The 23,763-nt window shown below is 39.9% G+C and overlaps 1 protein-coding gene across 3 annotated transcripts in view; it reads right to left on the bottom strand.

Annotated features, from left to right (window-relative positions):
* LOC138645624 (up-regulator of cell proliferation-like) overlaps window positions 1–20,753 on the bottom strand; it is a 29,510-nt gene extending 8,757 nt beyond the window's left edge. The window contains exons 1-7 of one of the 3 annotated variants that reach the window (XM_069735069.1): window positions 20,674–20,753; window positions 14,719–14,774; window positions 12,469–12,545; window positions 7,301–7,983; window positions 5,380–5,413; window positions 5,252–5,298; window positions 2,513–2,588 (exon numbers count right to left, since the gene is read on the bottom strand). In XM_069735069.1, the coding sequence (XP_069591170.1) occupies window positions 2,513–2,579 (67 nt within the window). In that variant the 5' untranslated portion in view covers window positions 2,580–2,588; window positions 5,252–5,298; window positions 5,380–5,413; ... (2 more) ...; window positions 14,719–14,774; window positions 20,674–20,753. Of the gene's footprint in view, window positions 1–2,512; window positions 2,589–5,251; window positions 5,299–5,379; window positions 5,414–7,300; window positions 7,984–12,468; window positions 12,546–14,711; window positions 14,775–20,382; window positions 20,401–20,673 lie in introns of those variants that run through there. The other 2 variants (XM_069735067.1, XM_069735068.1) reach the window with 2 other exon arrangements.
* Window positions 20,754–23,763: the final 3,010 nt, after the last annotated feature.

Raw genomic sequence — 23,763 nt, 5'->3', positions numbered from 1 at the left:
ACTGTGTAGTGAGAGGAGCAGCATAGGGGGAAAGTGGGGAAAATGTGTGAGGGAACAGTATAGGGGTGAAAAGTGTGAAGGGACAGTATTGAGGGGAATAGTGGGAGGATAGTGTGCTGGGGCAGTATAGAGAGGGAGCAGTGTAGTGGGACAGTGTGAGGGCACAGTATGGATAGGGATAGAGGCAGCATAGGAGATAGTGTGAGGGCACAGTATGGAGTACATATTAAGCAGAGAGGGGAGTTTGAGAAGAGGGTACAGTATGGAAAGTGGGTCATATAGGGGGAACACAGTCTGAGAAGAGAGTGTGAAGATAAGGTCCGGTATGGAAAGAAGAGGACAGTGTGAAGGCTAGGCATAGGGAGCAGAGTGCAAGACAATTATTATTAGTGTACAGCAAATATATTTATTCAGTCATTATAATGATTTATTTTTAAAGGCACTGAATCGAGATGTGCTGCAGAAGACCAGAGAAGAGGGAAGTGTGCAAAGACGAACAACTCCAAATCAGAGAAGAGGTCACTTATAAGGTACCTGCATGTAAATGTTTATTTGTAATACTGACTACGTCTCATTAGTCCTGTGGTTCCTGTATGGTCTGCAGTCTGATGATGACTGATAACAACAACTGTCAGTAGCTCATTAAGGACATACTGGGAATCATAGGTTCATGCAATACAATAGCATATGGTGCTTACCTGACATCACATTTGATCACTGCACTAAGCTTGGAACTGTACTCATGTACTTTTGGTGGTCCTGGAGTTGTATTCATATACTGATGGTGCTTCTAGTAATGGTTCTGGTTATGCATTCCTGTACTGATGGTGGTTCTGGTGATGAATTCCTGTACTAATGGTTGTTCTGTGGTTGTATTAATTTACTGATGGTGGTTCTGGTGGAGTTTTCATGCGCTGATGGTGGTTCTAGTGATGTATTCACATACAAATTGGTGGTTCTGGTGATGCCTATACTAATGGCAGTTCTGTTGATTTATTCATGTAGTAATGGAGGTCTGGTGATATATTTATATTATGATGATGGTTCTAGTGATGTACTCATGTACTGATGGATGTTCTGATGATGTATTCCTATATTAATGATAGCTCCGGTGATGTACTCTGGTATTTATTGGTGGTTCTGGTCATGTATTCCTGTACTGATAACGGTTATGGTAATGTAATTCTGTACTGATGGTGGTTCTAATTATGTATTTTTGTACTGCTGGTGGATCTGGTAGTATATTTCTGTATTGTCGGTGTTTCTGGTGATACATTCCTGTAATATTTTTTGTTCTGATTCCGTACACATGTAACAAATCATAACAATCATAATCATGTAACAAATCATAACAATCACGCCTCCCGAAGAAGCACAGGGAAACGCATGTCGGGGCGTGAGACGCCAGGGGATTACATACGGTCATACAGGTAATATACTTCATCAGAAAATGTAGTGTCATTTAGTTGTCTATAATGATAGATACTAGGATATATGACATTATCACAGGCTTAACACATAGGGAGACATTCGATGCTGTATTAAGGATGGGATATTTTCCTTTAGTATAGGCACACATGTTTCTGAAGCCTTTTGATTGGAAATCCTTGGGCATTTAATGGATCATGTCATTGTATTTTAAACTTTTTGTTGTTTGACCGTTATGTACAACTAGATCTCCCCATGGCATTATGATCCCTGTTTGTAATTGAATCCAGCACCTTTTTCCTACTATTCATATGTAAAAAAAATCTTTTAAATATTTATTTTATAACTACAATAATAAAATTATTTATTTTAGTACCCAAAAAAATTTTTTTTTTTTTTTTTTTGGGGGGGATCATTATTCACTTGTGGTCGCCAATATAGTGAATTATTGTTTATCTAATGGTACCTTCACTCTATGATATATATGGGTTTAATATATAGGGAATGCTATACGTGATTAACAAATCATAACTTGTCAGATAGCGTGATACATGTCTATGTTAAAGTATTGTGCCATTTGACAAGTTAAGGGTTACTACATCTGTATTTATGTTAGTAGCATTAACTGTAACATTAGAATTATATATAATTTTATATATATAAAGAAATAATTAGAACATTAAGTACTGTAGCATGTCCTATCCGAACAGTGTGTAATATACGCAGGATTCGGTTCTGGGAGTCAGCACATCATCATTCGTATGTGATTTTCATACCTACGGGCACATGCTAACGTGCTTCTTTTCCTACTTCTCTCAGTGAAATGGAGGCTGTGGTATTTCACTGAACATTGAGTAAATTATGAAAAGCAGCTCGTTAGCGAGTTACTGTAAATGTGCAAATTGCATCTGAGCGGTCACGTGAAGTCTACTCAAACCACTTACGCTGTGTATAGGAGGGAGCATGAAATGGAATTTTTGCTCAGGGTGCTGTAAAACCTACATTCACTTCTGCATAATTTATAACTGACAAAAAAGCCACAATGCAAAAACCAGATAAGATAATCATGGAGGTATGTACTCACTTATGGCGTTCTCATTGCTTTGGAAGGTTTGATTTCTAGTGTTGACATCACTCATACGTAAGTGCATCTTCAGCTCCTACACAAATGGAGACATGGTCATCACAAGTTCGGTTCCTGTGCTTACACCAGACCTGAAGAACGTCTCACTGCTCATCAACGCTGTATGTATGTTATGAAGGGGACAACCAGGTCTCGGTCAATGTACTGGATTTCATTGCTTTTGGATTCGAGTTTTTATTTTGTCTTTGATATAATGTAAAGCTTCGTCTGACATTATAATCGGAAATTGGACATGTGCGATTGACATCTCCGATCATCGGTCGGTGCCACCATGCAGATTGGACTGTCAACCGAAACCCGTCGATATCAGCGAAGTCTGCGGGAACTCCAGCAGGGTGTGATGCACACTGTCAGGATTCCCCAGCATTGCCGGTGAGAACAGGCGGTCACATGACCGTATGCGTGCAATTTGCATATATGCAATAACATGGCCTCTATATGTGCTCAAACTCACTCAATTCACTTGTATTGTTGGCGGCCGAGCACATCTAGCCAAATGCGGCCAGAAGTACTTGCAGTCACGAAGCTAACGCTCTTACTGGAAATAATGGAGAATCCTGGCAGAGTGCGCATCACACACGGTTAGGATTCCACACTCTGCAGTAGTCACATAGGCACAACTGCAGACTTATCAGAAGACTGGACAACCACTTTAAGGAAGCCAAATAAGCAAAGCTGCAGTGCAGGGACCTGGGACCGACAATGAAGTGAGTCCGAGTCACTGACTATGGCTGTGGCCAAGTGATGCCAAGGAATAATGCAGCTGAGCTAGAAATCCTATTAATCTGTAGGAGTCCGGAATGTTTTAGTTAAGGTTTTTTCTTCTATTTGGTGTTATTTCCTGGCAGATATTAAAAAAAATCAGTGAGGAACAAACTATTAGGCTATGTGCACACGTTCAGGTTTTTTCGCATTTTTTCGCGGTAAAAACACTATAAAAACTCATTAAAAACACATACATTATGCATCCTATAATTTAGAATGGATTCTGCATGTTTTGTGCACATGATGCGCTTTTTTCAGCAAAAAAAAAAACGCATCGGGGTAAAAAAAGCAGCATGTTCATTAATTTTGCGGATTTTCTGCATTTTTCCTGCTATTCTATGCATTTGGGAAAAAATGCTTAAAAAAACGCACCAAAAACGCATCAAAAACGCGTCAAAACCGTGTGGAAAAAATGTGGTAAAATCGCGGTAAAAACGCATGCGGATTTCTGGCAGAAATGTCCGGTTTTTGTCAGGAAAATTTCTGCAAGAAATCCTGACGTGTACACATACCCTAAGGCTATGTTCACATATTGCTTTTTTGCTCCTTTTTTTCTGCAGCCAAAACCTGATCTCTTAGCGGTAAAAAGCTGCAGACAAAACTCAGGTTTTGCTGTCTTTTTGCTGCATTTTTTAGTACCTTTTTCAGTATCCCAAATTTCAGCTTTGGTTCCACCATAGAAGCAGAAACAATGCAAAGTGTTCGGCCACCAATCGAAGACATGTGTGAAACCATAAATCATTTTTGGAAAAAAGGGGCAATTTGATCAAATTATGTAGTGGAAAAAGATTTTTATGTCTGAAAAAATAGTGACTTTTCTGAACAAAAAAGTTCACGAGTTCATGAAAAAAATAAACAATTGCAAATGTAAAAAGAGCAGGGACAGTTGGATCGGTCAGGCATAGCTTACCCAAGACATTAGCAAAGCATTTTGTCGGTCGGACATGGTTTACTTTCCCACATTAATCGGCCCTTGAGTTGGCCATATATTATTCAGTTTCACACATTGGTCGGACAATGTTCACTTTCACACATCTCACTAATTTCATTAAGCTGTACTAATCCTAGCATCCATGGTAATGTGAGGACACAAAGACATGGTATAAACTTCAGAAAATCACAAAAACAAGATGGGTTTCACATCCTGCGGTATCTAATTTTTTTCACTAAAAACACTGCAAAAACTGATGTCCAAGTTTTTTGTTGCATTTTTGCGCTTACTCATTGCTTTCTATGGGTAAAAGAAATGCTGCAAAAATGCTGTAAGGGTCTGTGCACACGTTGCGGATTTGGCTGCGGATTCGCAGCAGTTTTCCATGCGTTGTACAGTACCATGTAAACCTATGGAAAACCAAATCCGCAGTGCACATGCTGCGGAAAATTCCTCACAGAAATGCTGCGGTTTATTTTCAGCAGCATGTCAAGTCTTTGTGCGAATTCCGCAGCGTTTTACACCTGTTCCATAATTGGAATCCGCAGGTGTAAAAACGCAGGTGAAATCCGCACAAAAAACAAGGTAAATCCGCCCTGCGTTCTACCTGCGGAGTTTTCGGAATCTGCGCGGAAAAATCTGCACACGAATCCGCAACGTGTGCACAATACTCTAAGAAGTGACATGCTGCAGTTTTTAATAAGGCGCAGTTTTCCAATTCAGTCAAGAAAAACTGAAGCATGTGCAGGTTTCTCAAATCTCATAGCTTTTGCTGGTTCTATAAAAAGCAGCTTTTAATTTGCATTAAAAAAGCAGCAAAACAAGCAACGTGTGAAATAGTCTAATTCTACCAGTCAATGAACAGTATAAAGTCCCACATCCCTAATAATAATCATTACAGAGGGAGAATCATCATCCACCTCTCTGCATCTCAGCAACTCAAACCCAGCAAAGTCCTGGAGGTTCAGCACCATTTGTAATACCTTTTTGATCACTGGTAGGCCACAATCAATCGTAAATCCTTGTTTTCCTAAAAAAACAACAACATAAAAATAACATAAAAATTTAAAAGATAAATACATGGACTCTATCTATATTTCATATCCCTTACCTTGTCTTGTACCACCATGATGAGTCTGATCAAACTACAAAACCATAAAAAAATATATCAGTAGACTAGAAGTTAGTCATCAGTTTATCGAAACAGCTCAGGCACTCACCGACCTTTTACACTTTGTGCTCTCTCTCCACATCAGTCCCTCTCACCTCCTCCCTCCCAAGTTAAGGGATTAGGCTCTACTCACTTTTCTGAAAAAATCCAAGCCATCCACTACCACCATACAGCACACGAATCGTTCAGACAAATCACAGAATCACTTGCTCTTTCTTTTTGTTCACAACCTTCTTTCTTTCCCTGTCGAGAACAATCGCCCTGTTCAGGACTAGAGTTGAGCAAATTTGTTCGGATTCCGTTCTGAATATGATCGGCAGCAAATATTGTTTTTGCAATATTTGTCAAACACGGCCGAACGTCATTAGAGTCAATGAGAGTAGAAATTTCCGAATATGTTTAGAACCGATCAGCAAACATACATTCGGCACAAATTGGGTAACAATATGGCAAGAATATGGCAAATTCAGATTCGTCAACCAAATCTGAAAAAATTCGCTCAACTCTATTCAGGACACCTCCATTTATCACATATATAGAAATGTACATGCCATCAATATCCAGCAATTTTTGAACATACAGTCATTTTCGGCTCCCATCTCCTCCTTCTCCTGTCCTAGCATTGTCACATTATAATAAGACATTGGAAAATGGCATAGATGAAGCAGCATTTCCCACACGCAGAAAGACTCGACATGGACAATAACAACCCTGGCACACGCTGCAAACACGTATTCTCCAGTTGTGCTCCACGTGCCAAGTGCCAGTGATGTGCATATCAGTTTTAGCACAATTTTTCATCCACTATAAGTTCATTCTTAAAACTTATAACTCTGCTATCCATCTGGCCAAACAAACAATTTCATTGTCTTCATCACATCATTATCAAACAATCCAAAATGACTCGTCAAACCTTACCATTCACCTCTGAGCCTAAAGTACAGGCCCCCATCTCCAAACTCAGAGCTTACAATCTGGCCACTTATGTCCAATAAAAAAAAATCAATCAGCTTCATCAGGACATTTTTCCCCAGTCTCCAAAGAGCTTGGATCCCCTTCCCTCACATACATCAACTTCACTTTTCATCTTTCAGCCTGTCACAGAAGAGGATGCTACCAAGCTCTTTGCTTCTTCTTGTCCTACACCCTTAACCCTATTCTCTCACATCTCCTTCAGTCTCTCTCCCTGGTTGTCACTACCCACCTAACTAAAATATTTAACCTCTCTCTTGTAGAGGATTCTCCATTACTAAGCCATGGGCTTGATGTCACCGGACAATTCAAAGATTATACCAACTCCACAAATATGAACCCCACTTGCCACCACCACAGGGCATGTGGGAAGAGTCGGGCAAAGTGCCAGAATTGGCACATCTAACAGATGCGCCTTTTCTGGTTATCAAAAAAACGGGAGCCCCATGTCATTTCTTAAAATTTATTTATAGCGCAGCTGGTGAATACTCCCATCTGCCGCTGCTTGCTCTTACCGTTAACAGTTAAATTCAACTCTCAAAATTGTCTCTTGCTAGCGCTGGTTGCAGTGCGAGCAGGGTACCATGATGTGAGCTGTCTTCACTTCAGCACCCGGCACCAGGGAATAGCACGAACAGTACTGCTGATTCCCAGGCACCAGTACGTATCACACTAAAGACAAAGGGATGTCATCCGTGTGTCGTCAGTGTGCACATGTGCGGAACATTTTGCGGCCCGTGCTGCTACCGGAAACATTGACATCTGAAAGATCCCTTAGTGAACTTTTAGGAAAAATTCTCTGGAATCCAAATACGAATCCAAATGAACAAGCTGTAGAAGTTGTGTAATTCACTCATAACTACTGTTAGTGTCAGTAACTGGTACCTACATTCCCTTTCAATTGGTTAGAAGTCAAGGAATGTACTTCATCGTGTAAGCGGTGGATCTTAGCACTTTCATTTCCATATTGAGACTCCAAACCTTGAGGAATTGAGGACAGTTCTGTGTCTTGAAAGAGATCAGGGAAAGAGGATTCTTGTTCTGAGAGTGTTGAGGGTGTTCTTTTACCGACATACTTTAAATTATTTCCTGCACATTGACGATCATGTTCTAAGGTCTCCTCTTGATTATGTAATGGGAAGTCATCTTTGTTACATGGTTTTGTTTTTGAGGAAGTGTCTACCTGCTTTGAATGAGAATAACAAGGTTCTGTCCTTTCTTCTGACCACCATTCCCCACCTGAATCTCTGGCTTTATATTCTCCTCCAGGTGATCCTTTCTTCTTGAATGTGGTTGCTTTTAAGGATTTATATACTTCTATATTTTCTGGGTCTGTTGTGGGTGATAAATTCTGAGGATTATCTGCAAAAGATGTTGGGGAGTCTTCTCTATGTTGGGGGTGAGACGTGTCAAATTCTGGAGATGCTGCTCTATTGCGAGTTATGGAGAGATAGGATTTTCCTTGATCTGATTTATTACCACCGTTTTTACAAGACTCCTCTTTTTGATCCAAGTGGAAGGTTTTTTTGCTTTGAAGTTGAAGATCTTGATCATTTTCCTGGTTTTTCGAAGCTGAAAAATAAAAGTCTTATTATATTCTTAGCTATTTCTTCAAATGTTTTAAATTATTTTACTAATAACTTAAGGCTGTATCCTAATTGGACAAAGCACCCGATTTTGACCACAGCAGACAACCGTTGAATATGTTTGGTGGCCTCCTGACCCTCCCCTGACCGATGATGCTCCTCAGAACTGTCCTTCCTCACATGAGCATATCAGCATTGGCAAAGTCTAGATCAGAGGTCCCCAACTCCAGTCCTCAAGGCCCACCAGCAGGTCATGTTTTCAGGATTTCCTTAGTCTTGCCCAGGTAATAATTGCATCACCTGTGCAATGCAAAGGAAATCCTGAAAACATGACCTGTTGGTGGGCCTTGAGGACTGGAGTTGGGGACCTCTGGTCTAGATCATCTCAGCATTTCAGCATTAGGATATCATTTGTCATCTCCTCAGCACTAGCACAGGCATCCCCAGAGGAGATTAGCGAATAAACTCAAGTGAAAAATGCACATTTTTTGTAATTCCTTTTACCGAGGATTCAGAAAAATGTAATTAAAATGTTTAAAACAAAACACTTAATTCACTTCACTGCTCACCTATCTGGCCTCTCCTCTACTCACCCACCCACCCTGTCCTTGCCACATCTTCAGATCGCCTATGATTGTGCTGAGATCCCCAGGGTTCTCAGTCTAGGCCAGGGCTTCCAAGTTTGACTAGGCCAGAAGAATTTTGTGTAGAACCCTCCCAAGCATAATCAAACCCAGAAGTGCCATAGCACTGTGAGAGGCCTGGGGTAATTTAACACGAGCGGCAGCGATCTGAAGATGCAGCATGGACAGACCGATGATGATGAAGACTGGATGGGCCGAAAAGTTGAGTGGTGAGATGAGTATTAGGGTTTTTTTTTACATCTTACATTTATTATGCTCTGGCGTCTTAAAAGACCCCAAAGCATAATAAGAGACATTACATTTTTGGAAAATAACTTCTCTGGGAATCGAAAATCTGCACAAACAGGAAAAATCCAATTTTTCTTGATTCGGTTCATCTCTATTCCTCAGTTCTTCCACAACCTGCTCTGCCTCATCTTTCTTCGTTTGTATTCCCCAAGCTAGAGAACCCCAGTAACATAGTAACATAGTTAGTAAGGCCGAAAAAAGACATTTGTCCATCCAGTTCAGCCTATATTCCATCATAATAAATCCCCAGATCTACGTCCTTCTACAGAACCTAATTGTATGATACAATATTGTTCTGCTCCAGGAAGACATCCAGGCCTCTATTGAACCCCTCGACTGATTTCGCCATCACCACCTCCTCAGGCAAGCAATTCCAGATTCTCACTGCCCTAACAGTAAAGAATCCTCTTCTATGTTGGTGGAAAAACCTTCTCTCCTCCAGACGCAAAGAATGCCCCCTTGTGCCCGTCACCTTCCTTGGTATAAACAGATCCTCAGCGAGATATTTGTATTGTCCCCTTATATACTTATACATGGTTATTAGATCGCCCCTCAGTCGTCTTTTTTCTAGACTAAATAATCCTAATTTCGCTAATCTATCTGGGTATTGTAGTTCTCCCATCCCCTTTATTAATTTTGTTGCCCTCCTTTGTACTCTCTCTAGTTCCATTATATCCTTCCTGAGCACCGGTGCCCAAAACTGGACACAGTACTCCATGTGCGGTCTAACTAGGGATTTGTACAGAGGCAGTATAATGCTCCCATCATGTGTATCCAGACCTCTTTTAATGCACCCCATGATCCTGTTTGCCTTGGCAGCTGCTGCCTGGCACTGGCTGCTCCAGGTAAGTTTATCATTAACTAGGATCCCCAAGTCCTTCTCCCTGTCAGATTTACCCAGTGGTTTCCCGTTCAGTGTGTAATGGTGATATTGATTCCTTCTTCCCATGTGTATAACCTTACATTTATCATTGTTAAACCTCATCTGCCACCTTTCAGCCCAAGTTTCCAACTTATCCAGATCCATCTGTAGCAGAATACTATCTTCTCTTGTATTAACTGCTTTACATAGTTTTGTATCATCTGCAAATATCGATATTTTACTGTGTAAACCTTCTACCAGATCATTAATGAATATGTTGAAGAGAACAGGTCCCAATACTGACCCCTGCGGTACCCCACTGGTCACAGCGACCCAGTTAGAGACTATACCATTTATAACCACCCTCTGTTTTCTATCACGAAGCCAGTTACTAACCCATTTACACACATTTTCCCCCAGACCAAGCATTCTCATTTTGTGTACCAACCTCTTGTGCGGCACGGTATCAAACGCTTTGGAAAAATCTAGATATACCACGTCCAATGACTCACCGTGGTCCAGCCTATAGCTTACCTCTTCATAAAAACTGATTAGATTGGTTTGACAGGAGCGATTTCTCATAAACCCATGCTGATATGGAGTTAAACAGTTATTCTCATTGAGATAATCCAGAATAACATCCCTCAGAAACCCTTCAAATATTTTACCAACAATAGAGGTTAGACTTACTGGCCTATAATTTCCAGGTTCACTTTTGGAGCCCTTTTTGAATATTGGCACCACATTTGCTATGCGCCAGTCCTGCGGAACAGACCCTGTCGCTATAGAGTCCCTAAAAATAAGAAATAATGGTTTATCTATTACATTACTTAGTTCTCTTAGTACTCGTGGGTGTATGCCATCCGGACCCGGAGATTTATCTATTTTAATCTTATTTAGCCGGTTTCGCACCTCTTCTTGGGTTAGATTGGTGACCCTTAATATAGGGTTTTCATTGTTTCTTGGGATTTCACCTAGCATTTCACTTTCCACCGTGAATACCGTGGAGAAGAAGGTGTTTAATATGTTAGCTTTTTCCTCGTCATCTACAACCATTCTTTCCTCACTATTTTTTAAGGGGCCTACATTTTCAGTTTTTATTCTTTTACTATTGATATAGTTGAAGAACAGTTTGGGATTAGTTTTACTCTCCTTAGCAATGTGCTTCTCTGTTTCCTTTTTGGCAGCTTTAATTAGTTTTTTAGATAAAGTATTTTTCTCCCTATAGTTTTTTAGAGCTTCAATGGTGCCATCCTGCTTTAGTAGTGCAAATGCTTTCTTTTTACTGTTAATTGCCTGTCTTACTTACTTACTTACTTCAGTGGTATCTCTGCTTTCTCTTGTTGCCCATTATCATTATTTAGTGGACCTATACGCTTTGAACTAGTTTTAGCCATTCATTTGCTTAAATAATCTTTTGGCTTATTTTAACTTTCTTTGTCACTCAGATGTTTATTTTGTACTTAGGCCGGATTTATAACCCTTTTATTGATTTTAAATATTTTCTTAGTTATTGAAAGCTAAAAATGACCTATCAGATTATTGTATTTAGAGCCTCGTTTCATTTATAGCCATGTTGGATTAATATTTCATACTAAAAAACAGTAAAATCACACAGAGGACAAATAAAATTCCCATTTGGTAATTTATTCCCTCAATCTATGCTCGGAGGTGGAGAATCTGGGGTAATAATGAACATTTTTCTAATTTAGTCTTTTCACTCTTCCTTCACTAGTTTGTTGTTTTTGTTTTTTTTTTACAATTTAGGTAAAGTGATTTTGTGACATTTCCCACAATCCCTACAATGTTAGAAATGTCCAGATGTTACAGATTCATCACTTCTTGTCGAGTCCTTCCAAAAACTGGTACTACAGGGTGGGCCATTTTCATGGATACACCTAAATTAAATGGGAATGGTTGGTGATATCAACTTCCTGTTTGTGGCACATTAGTATATGGGAGGGGGAAAACTCTTCAAGATGGGTGGTGACCATGGCGGCCATTTTGAAGTTAGACATTTTGAATCCAACTTTATTTTTTTCAATGGGAAGAGGGTCATGTGACATCAGACTTATTGAGAATTCCACAAGATAAACAATGGTGTGCTTGGTTTTAATGTAACTTTATTTTTTCATGAGTTATTTACAAGTTTATGACCACTTATAAAATGTGTGCTGCCCATTGTGTTGGATTGTCAATGCAACCCTCTTCTCCCACTCTTGACACACTGATAGCAACATCACAGAAGAAATGCTAGCACAGGCTCCCAGTATCCGTAGTGGAGGGCACAATATGTGAGGTTTATTCTGCTGTAAGGCTCTGTTCACATATTCCCTACATCTCTCTGTGATGGATTCATTTTGGGCTCATAAAAATGGAAATATAATGATCCAGTACAGGATCCATTCTACTGACTGGGAGTGGAAGTGTCATAAAATGTCTCCCTTTTGCCTCCCTTCCAGCTGCTTTCTGTTTTTAGATGGATTGAAAAAAAAAAGTCTATACAACTATTTTTCTGTCCAAAAAAAGGATAAAGCAACCAGATCAGTTTTGATTTCTTAAACATTTAAGTCTATGGAAAACAGATGATAACAGTTGGTTTGCATTTTGCATCCAATTTTGACAAATTCAACATGTGAATAGAGTCTAGTGAACATAGAGATAACACATTTATTACCTCTCGGAAGATCCTCGGTTCCTTTTTTTGCCCGAGGGGCAGAAACTCTTCGGTATATTCCTTTTCCTTGCCATGGTCTGTAAATGTAAATTAAGCAAAATCATGTCTGCTAAAGTTTAGGGCAAATGATAAAAAAGACTCAAAAAGATTAATGACGACTAATGTGATTATTGGATTTAGGATAGTAACTTAGACTGCACGACTGATTGCAGATTAATCAAATGTAATCATAATCAGAGAAAAAAGGCCTTATACATAAATGTAATAATTATACCAAGTTGGAATGATTGTCTGCCTCCGATATCTACTCATTATGATTTTATTTAGCAAATCTTTTATTTTAACCATTTATGAATGAAAGCATTGTTAGGTCTAAATAAGAAATCATTTTGCACTTATTTTAGAACAATACATATACCTCACTTTCATTCTGGAAATCTGGTGCAAGAAATCATTCTGAAGCCTCATGTCAATGCCAGGCATATATAGTTAGGTCCAGAAATATTTGGTCAGTGACACAAGTTTTGACATTTTAGCTGTTTACAAATAATATTCAAGATATAGTTCTATAATCAATCTGGGCTTAAAGTGCCGACTCTCAGCTTTAATTTGATGGTAGTCACATCCTAATTTTAGTACGGGTTTAGGAATTACAGCTCTTTTATATGTAGCTTTTCAAGGGACCAAAAGAAAAATCGGACAATTATGTAAAAAGTTCTTTAATGGGCTGCATGAGCTTTTGCCTTGTTATTCCATCATCAATTAAGCAGGTAAAAGGTCTGGAGCTTATTCCAGGTGTGGCATGTGCATTTGGAAGCCGTTGCTGTGAGCCCACAACATGAAGTCAAAGAAGCTTTCAAAGGAAAAAAACAGACCATCATTAGGCTGAATAAAAAAGAAGAAATCCATCAGAGAAGTAGCAGAAATGTTAAAAGCAGCCAAATCAACAGTTTGTTACATTCTGAAAATGAATAAATAAACAGAACCCAGGTGAACTCGGGAACTCAAAAAGGCCTGGACATCCACAGAAGACAACATTGTTGGATGATCGCAGAATCCAAACAATGGTGAAGAAAATCCCCTTCACAACATCCTCCCATGTGAAAACCACTCTCCAGGAAATCAGTGTCTCATTATCAATGTCTACCATAACAAGAAGACGTCATGAGAGCAAATACAGAGGCCAGATTATACTTGACAAAAAAACATCTAAAAGACACCCAGTTTTGGGAAAGCAAAACGAAGGTCAACCTGTGCCAGAATGATGGGAAGAAGAAAGTATGGAGAAGGCTTGGAATGGTTCATGACCTAAAGAACTGCACATCCTCAGTAACACATGGTGGAGGCCACGTGATGGTGCGGGCATGCATGACTGCCAATGGCACCGAGTCATAGGTGGTTATTGATGATGTGACTGAAGATAGAAGCAGCCGGATGAATTCTGTGTGTTTGGGACAATACTTCTTACATTTCTACCAAATGCAGCAAGGTTGATAGGATAGCGCTTCACAGGACAGATGGACAATGACCCAAAACATATTGCAGAAGCAAAGAAGTTGAATATTCTGCTATGACCGCGTCATCATCAGTTCTCACCCCATCAAGGAGCATTTCACAGGCTGAAGTCAAAACTTAAGGTAGAAAGAGCCGCAAACAAGAAAGATCTGAAGTCAACTGCAGTAAAGGCGGCAAAGCCTCACAAAGGAGGGAACCGATCAATGGTGACACCCATGGCCTCCAGACTTCAGGCTGTCATTGTTGCGAAGGATTCTCTGCAAAGTATTAAAAATGAACATTTTATTTATGATTAATTACATTTTTCCAATTACTTTTGAGCCCCTGAAATGATGAGGGTTTGTAGAAAAATTGTTACAATTCCTAAATGTTTTACAGGATAATTTTGTTCATCACTTTTAAGTAAACCTAAAAGTCTCCACTTGAGTCACATCTCAGGTGTTTTATTTTACATCCAAAATAGCAATATAGCGACCTGCAGAGCTGAAATCACGGAGATTCTGTCAGTGGTCAAATATTTCTGGACCTAACCGTATGAGCTGAGAAATATTGTTCTCACTCATTTTTCCCCTTTATCGGACTGTAAGATTTAGGCATCAAGTTAAGCTCTGATCTGAGTTTTATGACCATGTGAATTATTTTTTTCTTTCCTTTCTGTTGTGTCTTTTACTTTGACTGCATAGAATGAAATATACAGAATGTGACAAAGCATTAATTACATGAGTTACCTCGCACCTGCAGATTGATTTTGGTTCGTTTTCTCCCGACTGTCCATTTTGAAGCCCTAGAACCTAGAAGCAGATTGTACAGATTGGGGTGTGAGGTCAGAGTAGACTTCGGCTTATCTACAGATTACATTTCACCACATCATCTTCTGACCGACACTCATAAAAAAACTAGATCTATTGTACTAAGAGCAGAACTCCACACAGGTCACTGAGATTATGCCAGTCTGTCATTCATTAAGCTCAAGCTTATAATATTTGTTTTTTAAATTTTACTTTTATTTCCTTAAAGGGTTATTGCGGTCTACATAAAGTAACAGGAAAGAGAAGGAGATCCAGCTCAACGAAATAGTGAAAAATCCATAATTTATTTCACTTAAAATATAGTGAAAGGACAAAACATCAGCATACAAAAAAAAAATTAAAACCAAGGTCAACGCGTTTCCGGTGACTAAGCACCCTTAAGGTTTTAATTTTTTTTTTGTATGCTGATGTTTTGTCCTTTCACTATATTTTAAGTGAAATAAATTATGGATTTTTCACTATTTCGTTGAGCTGGATCTCCTTCTCTTTCCTGTTCGTCCACGCCCTGACACAGCGGTTCCGTGCTCCGAGCTCTTGGGAATGTCGGTATGGTGAGCTGGATTTTGTTTTTTCCTTTTTTACATAAAGTAACACCTTAAAGTTCTCACCTACCAGGAAGAGGCAGCTGAATGGAGTGGAGTGGTCCAGTACCACCTCAATCTGATTGATTGCAGTCCTTTCTACAAAAGTGTCCTAGTATTGATTGTTGCATACAAAACTGACATTTAAAGGATGGGGTATACTACAATATCCTCTTTATTATAAAGGATGGCGTATACTACAACACCATGTGTCCAATAAGGGATGGCGTATACTACAACATCCTCTTTATAATAAAGGATGGTGTATACTACAACACCATGTGTCCAATAAGGGATGGCGTATACTACAACATCCTCTTTATATAGTTACATAGTTACATAGTAATTAAGGTTGAAGGAAGACTATAAGTCCATCTAGTTCAACCCATAGCCTAACCTAACATGCCCTAACATGTTGATCCAGAGGAAGGCAAAAAAAAACCATGTGGCAAAGAGTAACCTCCACACTGGGGAAAAAAATTCCTTCCCGACTCCACATACGGCAATCAGACTAGTTCCCTGGATCAACGCCCTATCAAGGAATCTAGTGTATATACCCTGTAACATTATACTTTTCCAGAAAGGTATCCAGTCCCCTCTTAAATTTAAGTAATGAATCACTCATTACAACATCATACGGCAGAGAGTTCCATAGTCTCACTGCTCTTACAGTAAAGAATCCGCGTCTCTTATTATGCTTAAACCTTTTTTCCTCCAAATGCAGAGGATGCCCCCTTGTCCCTGTTTCAGGTCTATGATTAAAAAGATCATCAGAAAGGTCTTTGTACTGTCCCCTCATATATTTATACATTAAAATAAGATCACCCCTTAGTCTTCGTTTGTCCAAACTAAATAGCCCCCAGTGTAATAACCTATCTTGGTATTGCAGACCCCCCAGTCCTCTAATAACCTTGGTCGCTCTTCTCTGCACCCGCTCCAGTTCAGCTCTGTCTTTCTTATACACCGGAGACCAGAACTGTGCACAGTATTCTAAGTGTGGTCGAACTAGTGACTTGTATAGAGGTAAAATTATGTTCTCCTCATGAGCATCTATGCCTCTTTTACTGCATCCCATTATTTTATTTGCCTTTGTAGCAGCTGCCTGACACTGGCCACTGAATATGAGTTTGTCATCCACCCATACACCCAGGTCTTTTTCATTGACGGTTTTGCCCAGAGTTTTAGAATTAAGCACATAATTATACATCTTATTACTTCTACCCAAGTGCATGACCTTACATTTATCCCCATTAAAGCTCATTTGCCATTTATCAGCCCAAGCTTCTAGTTTACATAAATCATCCTGTAATATAAAATTGTCCTCCTCTGTATTGATTACCCTGCAGAGTTTAGTGTCATCTGAAAATATTGAAATTCTCCTCTGAATGCCCCCTACAAGGTCATTAATAAATATGTTAAAAAGAAGAGGGCCCAATACTGACCCCTGTGGTACCCCACTGCTAACCGCTACCCAGTCCGAGTGTGCTCCATTAATAACCACCCTTTGTTTCCTATCCCTGAGCCAGCTCTCAACCCACTTGCACATATTTTCCCCTATCCCCATTATTCTCATTTTATATATCAACCTTTTGTGTGGCACCGTATCAAAAGCTTTTGAAAAGTCCATATAGACTACATCCACTGGGTTCCCTTGGTCCAATCCGGAACTTACCTCTTCATAGAAACTGATCAAATTATTCTGACATGAACGGTCCCTAGTAAACCCGTGCTGATACTGGGTCATGAGGTTATTCCTCTTCAGATACTCCAGTATTGCGTCCCTTAGAATGCCCTCCAGGATTACTGGCCTATAATTTCCCAGTTCAGTTTTTGTTCCCTTTTTGAATATTGGCACCACATTTGCTATACGCCAGTCCTGTGGTACAGACCCTGTTATTATGGAGTCTTTAAAGATTAAAAATAATGGTCTATCAATGACTGTACTTAATTCCTGCAGTACTCGGGGGTGTATCCCATCCGGGCTCGGAGATTTGTCAATTTTAGTGATTTTTAGACGCCGCCGCACTTCCTGCTGGGTTAAGCAGGTGACATTTAATTGGGAATTTTTATCACTAGACATTTTGTCTGCCATGGGATTTTCTTGTGTAAATACTGATGAAAAAAAGTCATTTAGCATATTGGCTTTTTCCTCATCCACCATCTCACCCAGACTATTTTTAAGGGGGCCAACACTATCATTTTTTAGTTTCTTACTATTTATGTAGTTAAAGAATATTTTAGGATTATTTTTACTCTCTCTGGCAATGAGTCCCTCTGTCTCAATCTTTGCTGCCTTGATTTGCTTTTTACAGAATTTATTTAATTTTCTGTATTTATTTAATGCCTCCTCACTACCTACTGGAGAGGGATACAAGTATCTGAAGGTGAGAGAGGGGTCCAGAGGAGACAGAAGTGTCCACAGCAGCGACATACTCCCCTCTTCCCAATAAAAACATAAGTGGTTGTGTAAGGGAGGGTCAGGAAGGAATATTTTTCACCTTTCCTCCTGAAGGTGCGTGGACTCTGAAAATGGGCCCATCTTATCTAAAAGGAGCAATGTCTAACGTGAAACACTGTTCAAAAAATAATGGCTGGTCAGTTTTAGCATTTAGTGAACATGGTAAAAAAAAACACAACAACTGTGGAATTGCACTTTTTTGCATTTTATTTACCGTACACGATATGTTAAAACCAATGGAGTTCTTCAAAAGTACAACTTGGCAGGCAAGAATGAAGTCCTCACATGGCCATATTGACGGAAAATTAAAGTTATGGAAAATGGAAGAAACACAGTATGACTGTCAATCTTCCTCGGTCTAAGACTCCATGCAAGATCTCGCCTCGTGGGGTAAGGATGATTCTGAGAAAGGTCAGGAATCGGCCCAGAACTACACAGGAGGACCTGGCCAATGACCTGAAGAGAGCTGGCACCACAGTGTCAAACATTACCGTTAGTAACACACTGCGCTATCATGGATTACAATCCTGCAGGGCACACATGGTCCCCCTGCTCACACCAGCATGTCCAGGCCTGTTTGAAGATCATCAGTGACCATCTGGATGATCCAGAGGAGGCACAGGAGAAGGTCATGTGGTCAGATGAGACCAAAATATAACTTTCTGGTATCAACTCCACTCGTCGTGTTTGGAGGAAGTGGGAAAAATAAGTATTTGATACTCTACCAATTTTCCAAGTTTTCCCACTTACAAAGAATGGAGAGGTCTGTAATTTTTATCGTAGGTACACTTCAACTGTGAAAGACAGAATCTTAAAAAAAAAAATTAAAAAAATCACATTGTTACATAATTTGCATTTTATTGCATGAAATAAGTATTTGATACAATAGAAAACAGAACTTAATATTTGGCGCAGAAACTTTTGTTTGCCGTTACAGAAGTCAGATGTTTCCTGTAGTTCTTGACCAGGTTTGCACACACTACAGCAGGGATTTTGGCCCCCTCCTCCATACAGATCTTCTCCAGTTCTTTCAGGTTTTGGGGCTGTCGCTGGGTAGCATGGAGATTCAGCACCCTCCAAACATTTTCTATTTGCTTCAGGCCTGGAGACTGGCTTGGCCACTCCAGGACTGTAAAATACTTCTTACTGTGCTGCTCCTTAGTTGCACTGGCTGTGTGTTTTGGGTCATTGTCATGCTGGAAGACCCGGCCACGACCCATCTTCAATGCTGTTACTGAGGGAAGGAGGATGTTGGCCAAGATCTTGCGATACATGACCCCATCCATCCTCCCTTCCAGATGGTGCAGTCGTCCTGTTCCTTTTGCAGAAAAGCAGCCCCAAAGTATGATGTTTCTCCCACCATGCTTCACAGTTGGGACAGTGTTCTTGGACTTGGACTCATTCTTCTTCTTTCTCCAAACACGGCGTGTGGAGTTAATACCAAAAAGTTCTATTTTGGTCTCATCTGACCACAGGAACTTCTCCCATCCCTCCTCTGGATCATCCAGATGGTCATTGGTGAACTTCAAATGGGCCTGTATATGTGCTGGTGTGAGCAGGGGACCTCTCCATTCTTTGCAGGTGGGAAAACTTGCAAAATCGACAGTGTATCAAATGCTAATTTTCCTCACTACATGTGTGTGTATATATATATATATATATATATATATATATATATATATATATATATATATATATACACACATACACACACACACACACAAATTTTAAAATAATTGTAGTGAAAAAACTAAGATATTTGAAATACCCAAAATTAATGACCACATCAACCTAAGATTACACTGGATGTCATGAGATACTACAGCTAATAATGTGTACCAAGTAACGAAATGGTGGGATTTTTTTTTTTTACTAAATCAGTTCACACATAAGTGAGACCAGATCTCTATTTATAACAAAAACTAGATTGTGGCCCGATTCTAACGCATCGGGTATTCTAGAATATGCATGTCCCCGTAGTATATGGACAATGATGATTCCAGAATTCGCGGCAGACTGTGCCCGTCGCTGATTGGTCGAGGCAACCTTTATGACATCATCGTCGCAATGTTGTGCCCGTCGCTGATTGGTCGAGGCAACCTTTATGACATCGTCGCCATGGCAACCATTATGACATCTACGTCGATACTGTGCCCATCGCTGATTGGTCGAGGTGAATTCGCGGCAGACTGTGCCCGCCGCTGATTGGTCGAGGCAACTTTTATGACATCATCGTCGCCATGCTGTGCCCGTCGCTGATTGGTCGAGGCCTGGCGCCTCGACCAATCAGAGACGCGGGATTTCCAGGACAGACAGACAGACAGACAGAAAAACCCGTAGACAATTATATATATAGATGATATGCAAAAAAGCAAAAACAAAAAGGAAGTAGGAAGGAAAAATGGCTAATAGACACAAACACGGATAATGAAAAATTATTTCGGAGTCGTGGCCCGACTGTTAATAGATCAAACTTTATCAAACTAAAATACATTTAAAGTTATTTTAAGTGTTATATGTTTATTCTATTCTGCCTTGAATAAAACGTTACCTTTTAAGTATAGTAAGGTTCTTGGTGGGCAATTCTTTCTGTAGGCTCAGCGTTTATACAGTGATGATGCGGCTCCTTGCTAAACATTCACTGTAACATCTCTGAAGGCCAGACACCATCATAAAACACACAGATTACAGCCTGTCCATATCCTTGGGACTCCAAAAGAAGCGAATGATGTACCGTGGTCGCATTCTCAAGACAGAAGAGAGACCGGCAGCCATCAAGCATTTCTGGACTCTCCTGGGGATATTTCATGTCTTTGTTGTAATGAGCGATTTAGCCTCTTACCTTCGCTTCTCTAGATCTGCGCTGACGTTCTTCACTTCATCTTTAGTGTTACCTTCTGAATACAGATATGGACCTTCACTACAAATCAGGTCATCAAAGGCACAAAGCAATAAGGAAAACAGGAAATGGCAATAAAAAATACCCCACGTTAATGTATAACCCTCAGTGAAAAGTCAGCAGTGGCCGATATCAGAGCAATCCCTGGGAAGAGAACAAATCATCCTTCTAATGGATTTACATGTGTCAGCTGATCACCTACATGGTGCTGATCGATGGTTAATAACCTGTTTAGGCCAGAAGAGCGCAAATCTCTGTGCGCAGAACCATCATTAATGGGAAGCGAGGCAGAAGGTTTTGGAGATTTTATCTGAGAAATGCAGAATATATAAAAATATCTAGTCATGAGATGCGATCGTTCTGTGCACATAGAATATCTTGTTACTGGGACGATCTGCAGGGGATAAAATCGTTAATTAATGAGTCAACATAAAATCTATTACCCCCAAAGTATTATCATTTTGCTCATTCTGAGGGCGTTTGGTGTCCTGTTCAGAGAGCCCAATATGCTCGTTTCCCAATGATTTGCCTTTCTAGAGCATTACACTGTGCACTGCTAATATATATAGTCTGGATTCTCGGATAAATTTTATCCAACCTCCTCTCTTGCTTCACTTTGGTCTGATGTTTGAACTTCATATTGATAACTATAGGTAGCAAAACATCGCTGTGAAATGATTATTCATTTATCTTTCTCTTAGGCCATATTCAGACAAGCATATAAAAATCATCCAATCCTGTCAAATCTGACGATTTTCATCCATATTGTCATCTGTGTGTTCATTTTTTACATCTGCGTGCCATCCGCATTTACAGTGGGTGAAATAACTATTGAATATCACGTTTCTAAGTAAATCTATTGGCAAAGCCGCTATTGACGTGAAATTCTCCCCAGATGTCGGTAACATCCCGTCCGATGCACACCAGAAAGAAATCACCACAGATGTCCATAAATTATATGTAATAATGAAAATGACACAGGGAAAAAAGTATTGAACAAGTTAGTGAAAGGTAATTAATACTTGATACAAAAGCCTTTGTTGTTCATGAAGCTTCAAGACACGTTCTGTATGGAGAAACTAGTCGCAGGCATTACTTAGGTGTGATTTTGGCCCATTCTACCATATCCATCAACAGATTAAAATCTAAATGATCGTATAGTTTTCCTATCTTAAAAATGGCACTTTTTTTCTTTTTTACTTAATAACAGAACTCAATCCCCATATAGCAGCCTTCCCCAACCCAATTCACCACACTCATATGACGTGACATACTGCACTAAACGCCTTCCTGCCTCTAGTAAGGATTCCATTGTCCTCCTGTAAAGTTTTGAGGCCCCCGTTGATTTTTCAGCTGCCTTATCCAGTGTCTACAAAGCCCAAAGGATTCTCTGAAATTTGTCCTAGGACAGATACTTCCTCCCCGGAGGAATCATCCTACACACAGAACGGACAATATGGAAATGGATACAGAGGTGAGAAGATCCTGGTCATAGAGGAGGGTGGCATGTAGTAGATACATCTGCTGGTCTTTACCCTCACCTGTTATAGATGTGCTGCACCCGACCGCTAGTGAAAGTTTGAGAAGTGATTTTCTTGTAGTAAAGCCCCTGCTGATGTAGACAGGGGCACCAGTTAGTTGCCCATGCTTTTTCAGTATGAGCTTTGAAGAACTTTGCAGTAAGCTCCACTGAAAAAAGCCCCCCATCTCCATGATGTTTCCTGACCCACCTAAACCTCTATCCTCCTCCCTAATCTGAATTAAAGGAAAGATGATAACCGAGATTAAACTGTTCTTTTTTGTTGTTTAGATGTATAAAGAGGACTAAACCCCTTTGTAAGGGATTCGATCTTGAGGCTTCTGACTTGCTTCCCCCTTTTCACTCCCTCATTAAGGCTACTTTCACACCAGCATCATACTCGGTCCGTCGCAGTGCGTCGGGCCGACGTACTGATGCATACTGTGGAAGCGCCGCACAACGGGGGCAGCGGATGCATTTTTACAACACATCCGCTGCCCCATTCTGAGCTGCGGGGAGGAGGGGCGGAGTTCCGGCCGCGCATGCGCAGTCGGAAATGGCGGACACAACGCACCAAAAAATGTTACAAGCAACGTTTTTTGGTGCCGACGGTCCGCCACAACACGACGCAACCATCGCACGACGGTTGCAATGTGTGGCAATGCGTTGCAATGCATCGCTAATACACGCCTATGGAGAAAAAAACGCATCCTGCAGACAACTTTGCAGGATGCGTTTTTTTCTGCAAAACAACGCATTGTGACGTGCAGTGCACGACGCTAGTGTGAAAGTAGCCTTAATCAGCACTAACTCTTGTTATGATCCGTCTCAATGAAGATATCAGGATGTGATCTGTCATTCTGCATTATTTGCATTTCTATTCTGGACTATCTCTCTTAATTTTGAACTATATTAACTATTGCAAACAATATTTATATTCTTACATTCGGCACTATAGTAGGTGTACAAATGTGTACATGTAATGCTGTAAACATGTTCCCTAAGCCTGGCCTATAATTTGTACATAGGTCTGCCCACATACTGGAGGCCAAACGGGAACTCCAGAAAACAATTGTTAGAGGTTTCATAAGATTACTGGGATCGTAGTCTGTGATCCACATTATTAGTGTTACATTGAAAAAGAATGTATTTTTTTGCTCTTTTCTTCTCTGGGCAAAATTTTACGGCCAAAGCAAAAAAACACACCTTATGAATACAGCTTTAACAATCTCACAATCTTTTTGGTTGTCAGATCAACAGATTCTTACTATCCCTTATTTAATTTTAGGTGTTCTTTAAAAAAATAAAAATAAACTGCCTTATCTGGAATCAAGCTAACTGGATCATATTTTAATTTGTCCCAGTTATTGCTAAACAGTTTCCATCTGTGAAGAATTTTTACTTTTATTAGTAATGAAGGAAAATTGGATTTTTTTTTTATTACAATTTCGATTTAAACATAAAGAAATGCAATTTTGGTATATTTTTTAAGCCATGATGGCTTCTGGCAACTT

The sequence above is a fragment of the Ranitomeya imitator genome, chromosome 7, assembly GCF_032444005.1.
Source record: "Ranitomeya imitator isolate aRanImi1 chromosome 7, aRanImi1.pri, whole genome shotgun sequence".
Classification (NCBI taxonomy): domain Eukaryota; kingdom Metazoa; phylum Chordata; class Amphibia; order Anura; family Dendrobatidae; genus Ranitomeya; species Ranitomeya imitator.
Note: the sequence above shows the minus strand (reverse complement) of the source record. Positions and strands in the feature narration are given on the sequence as shown.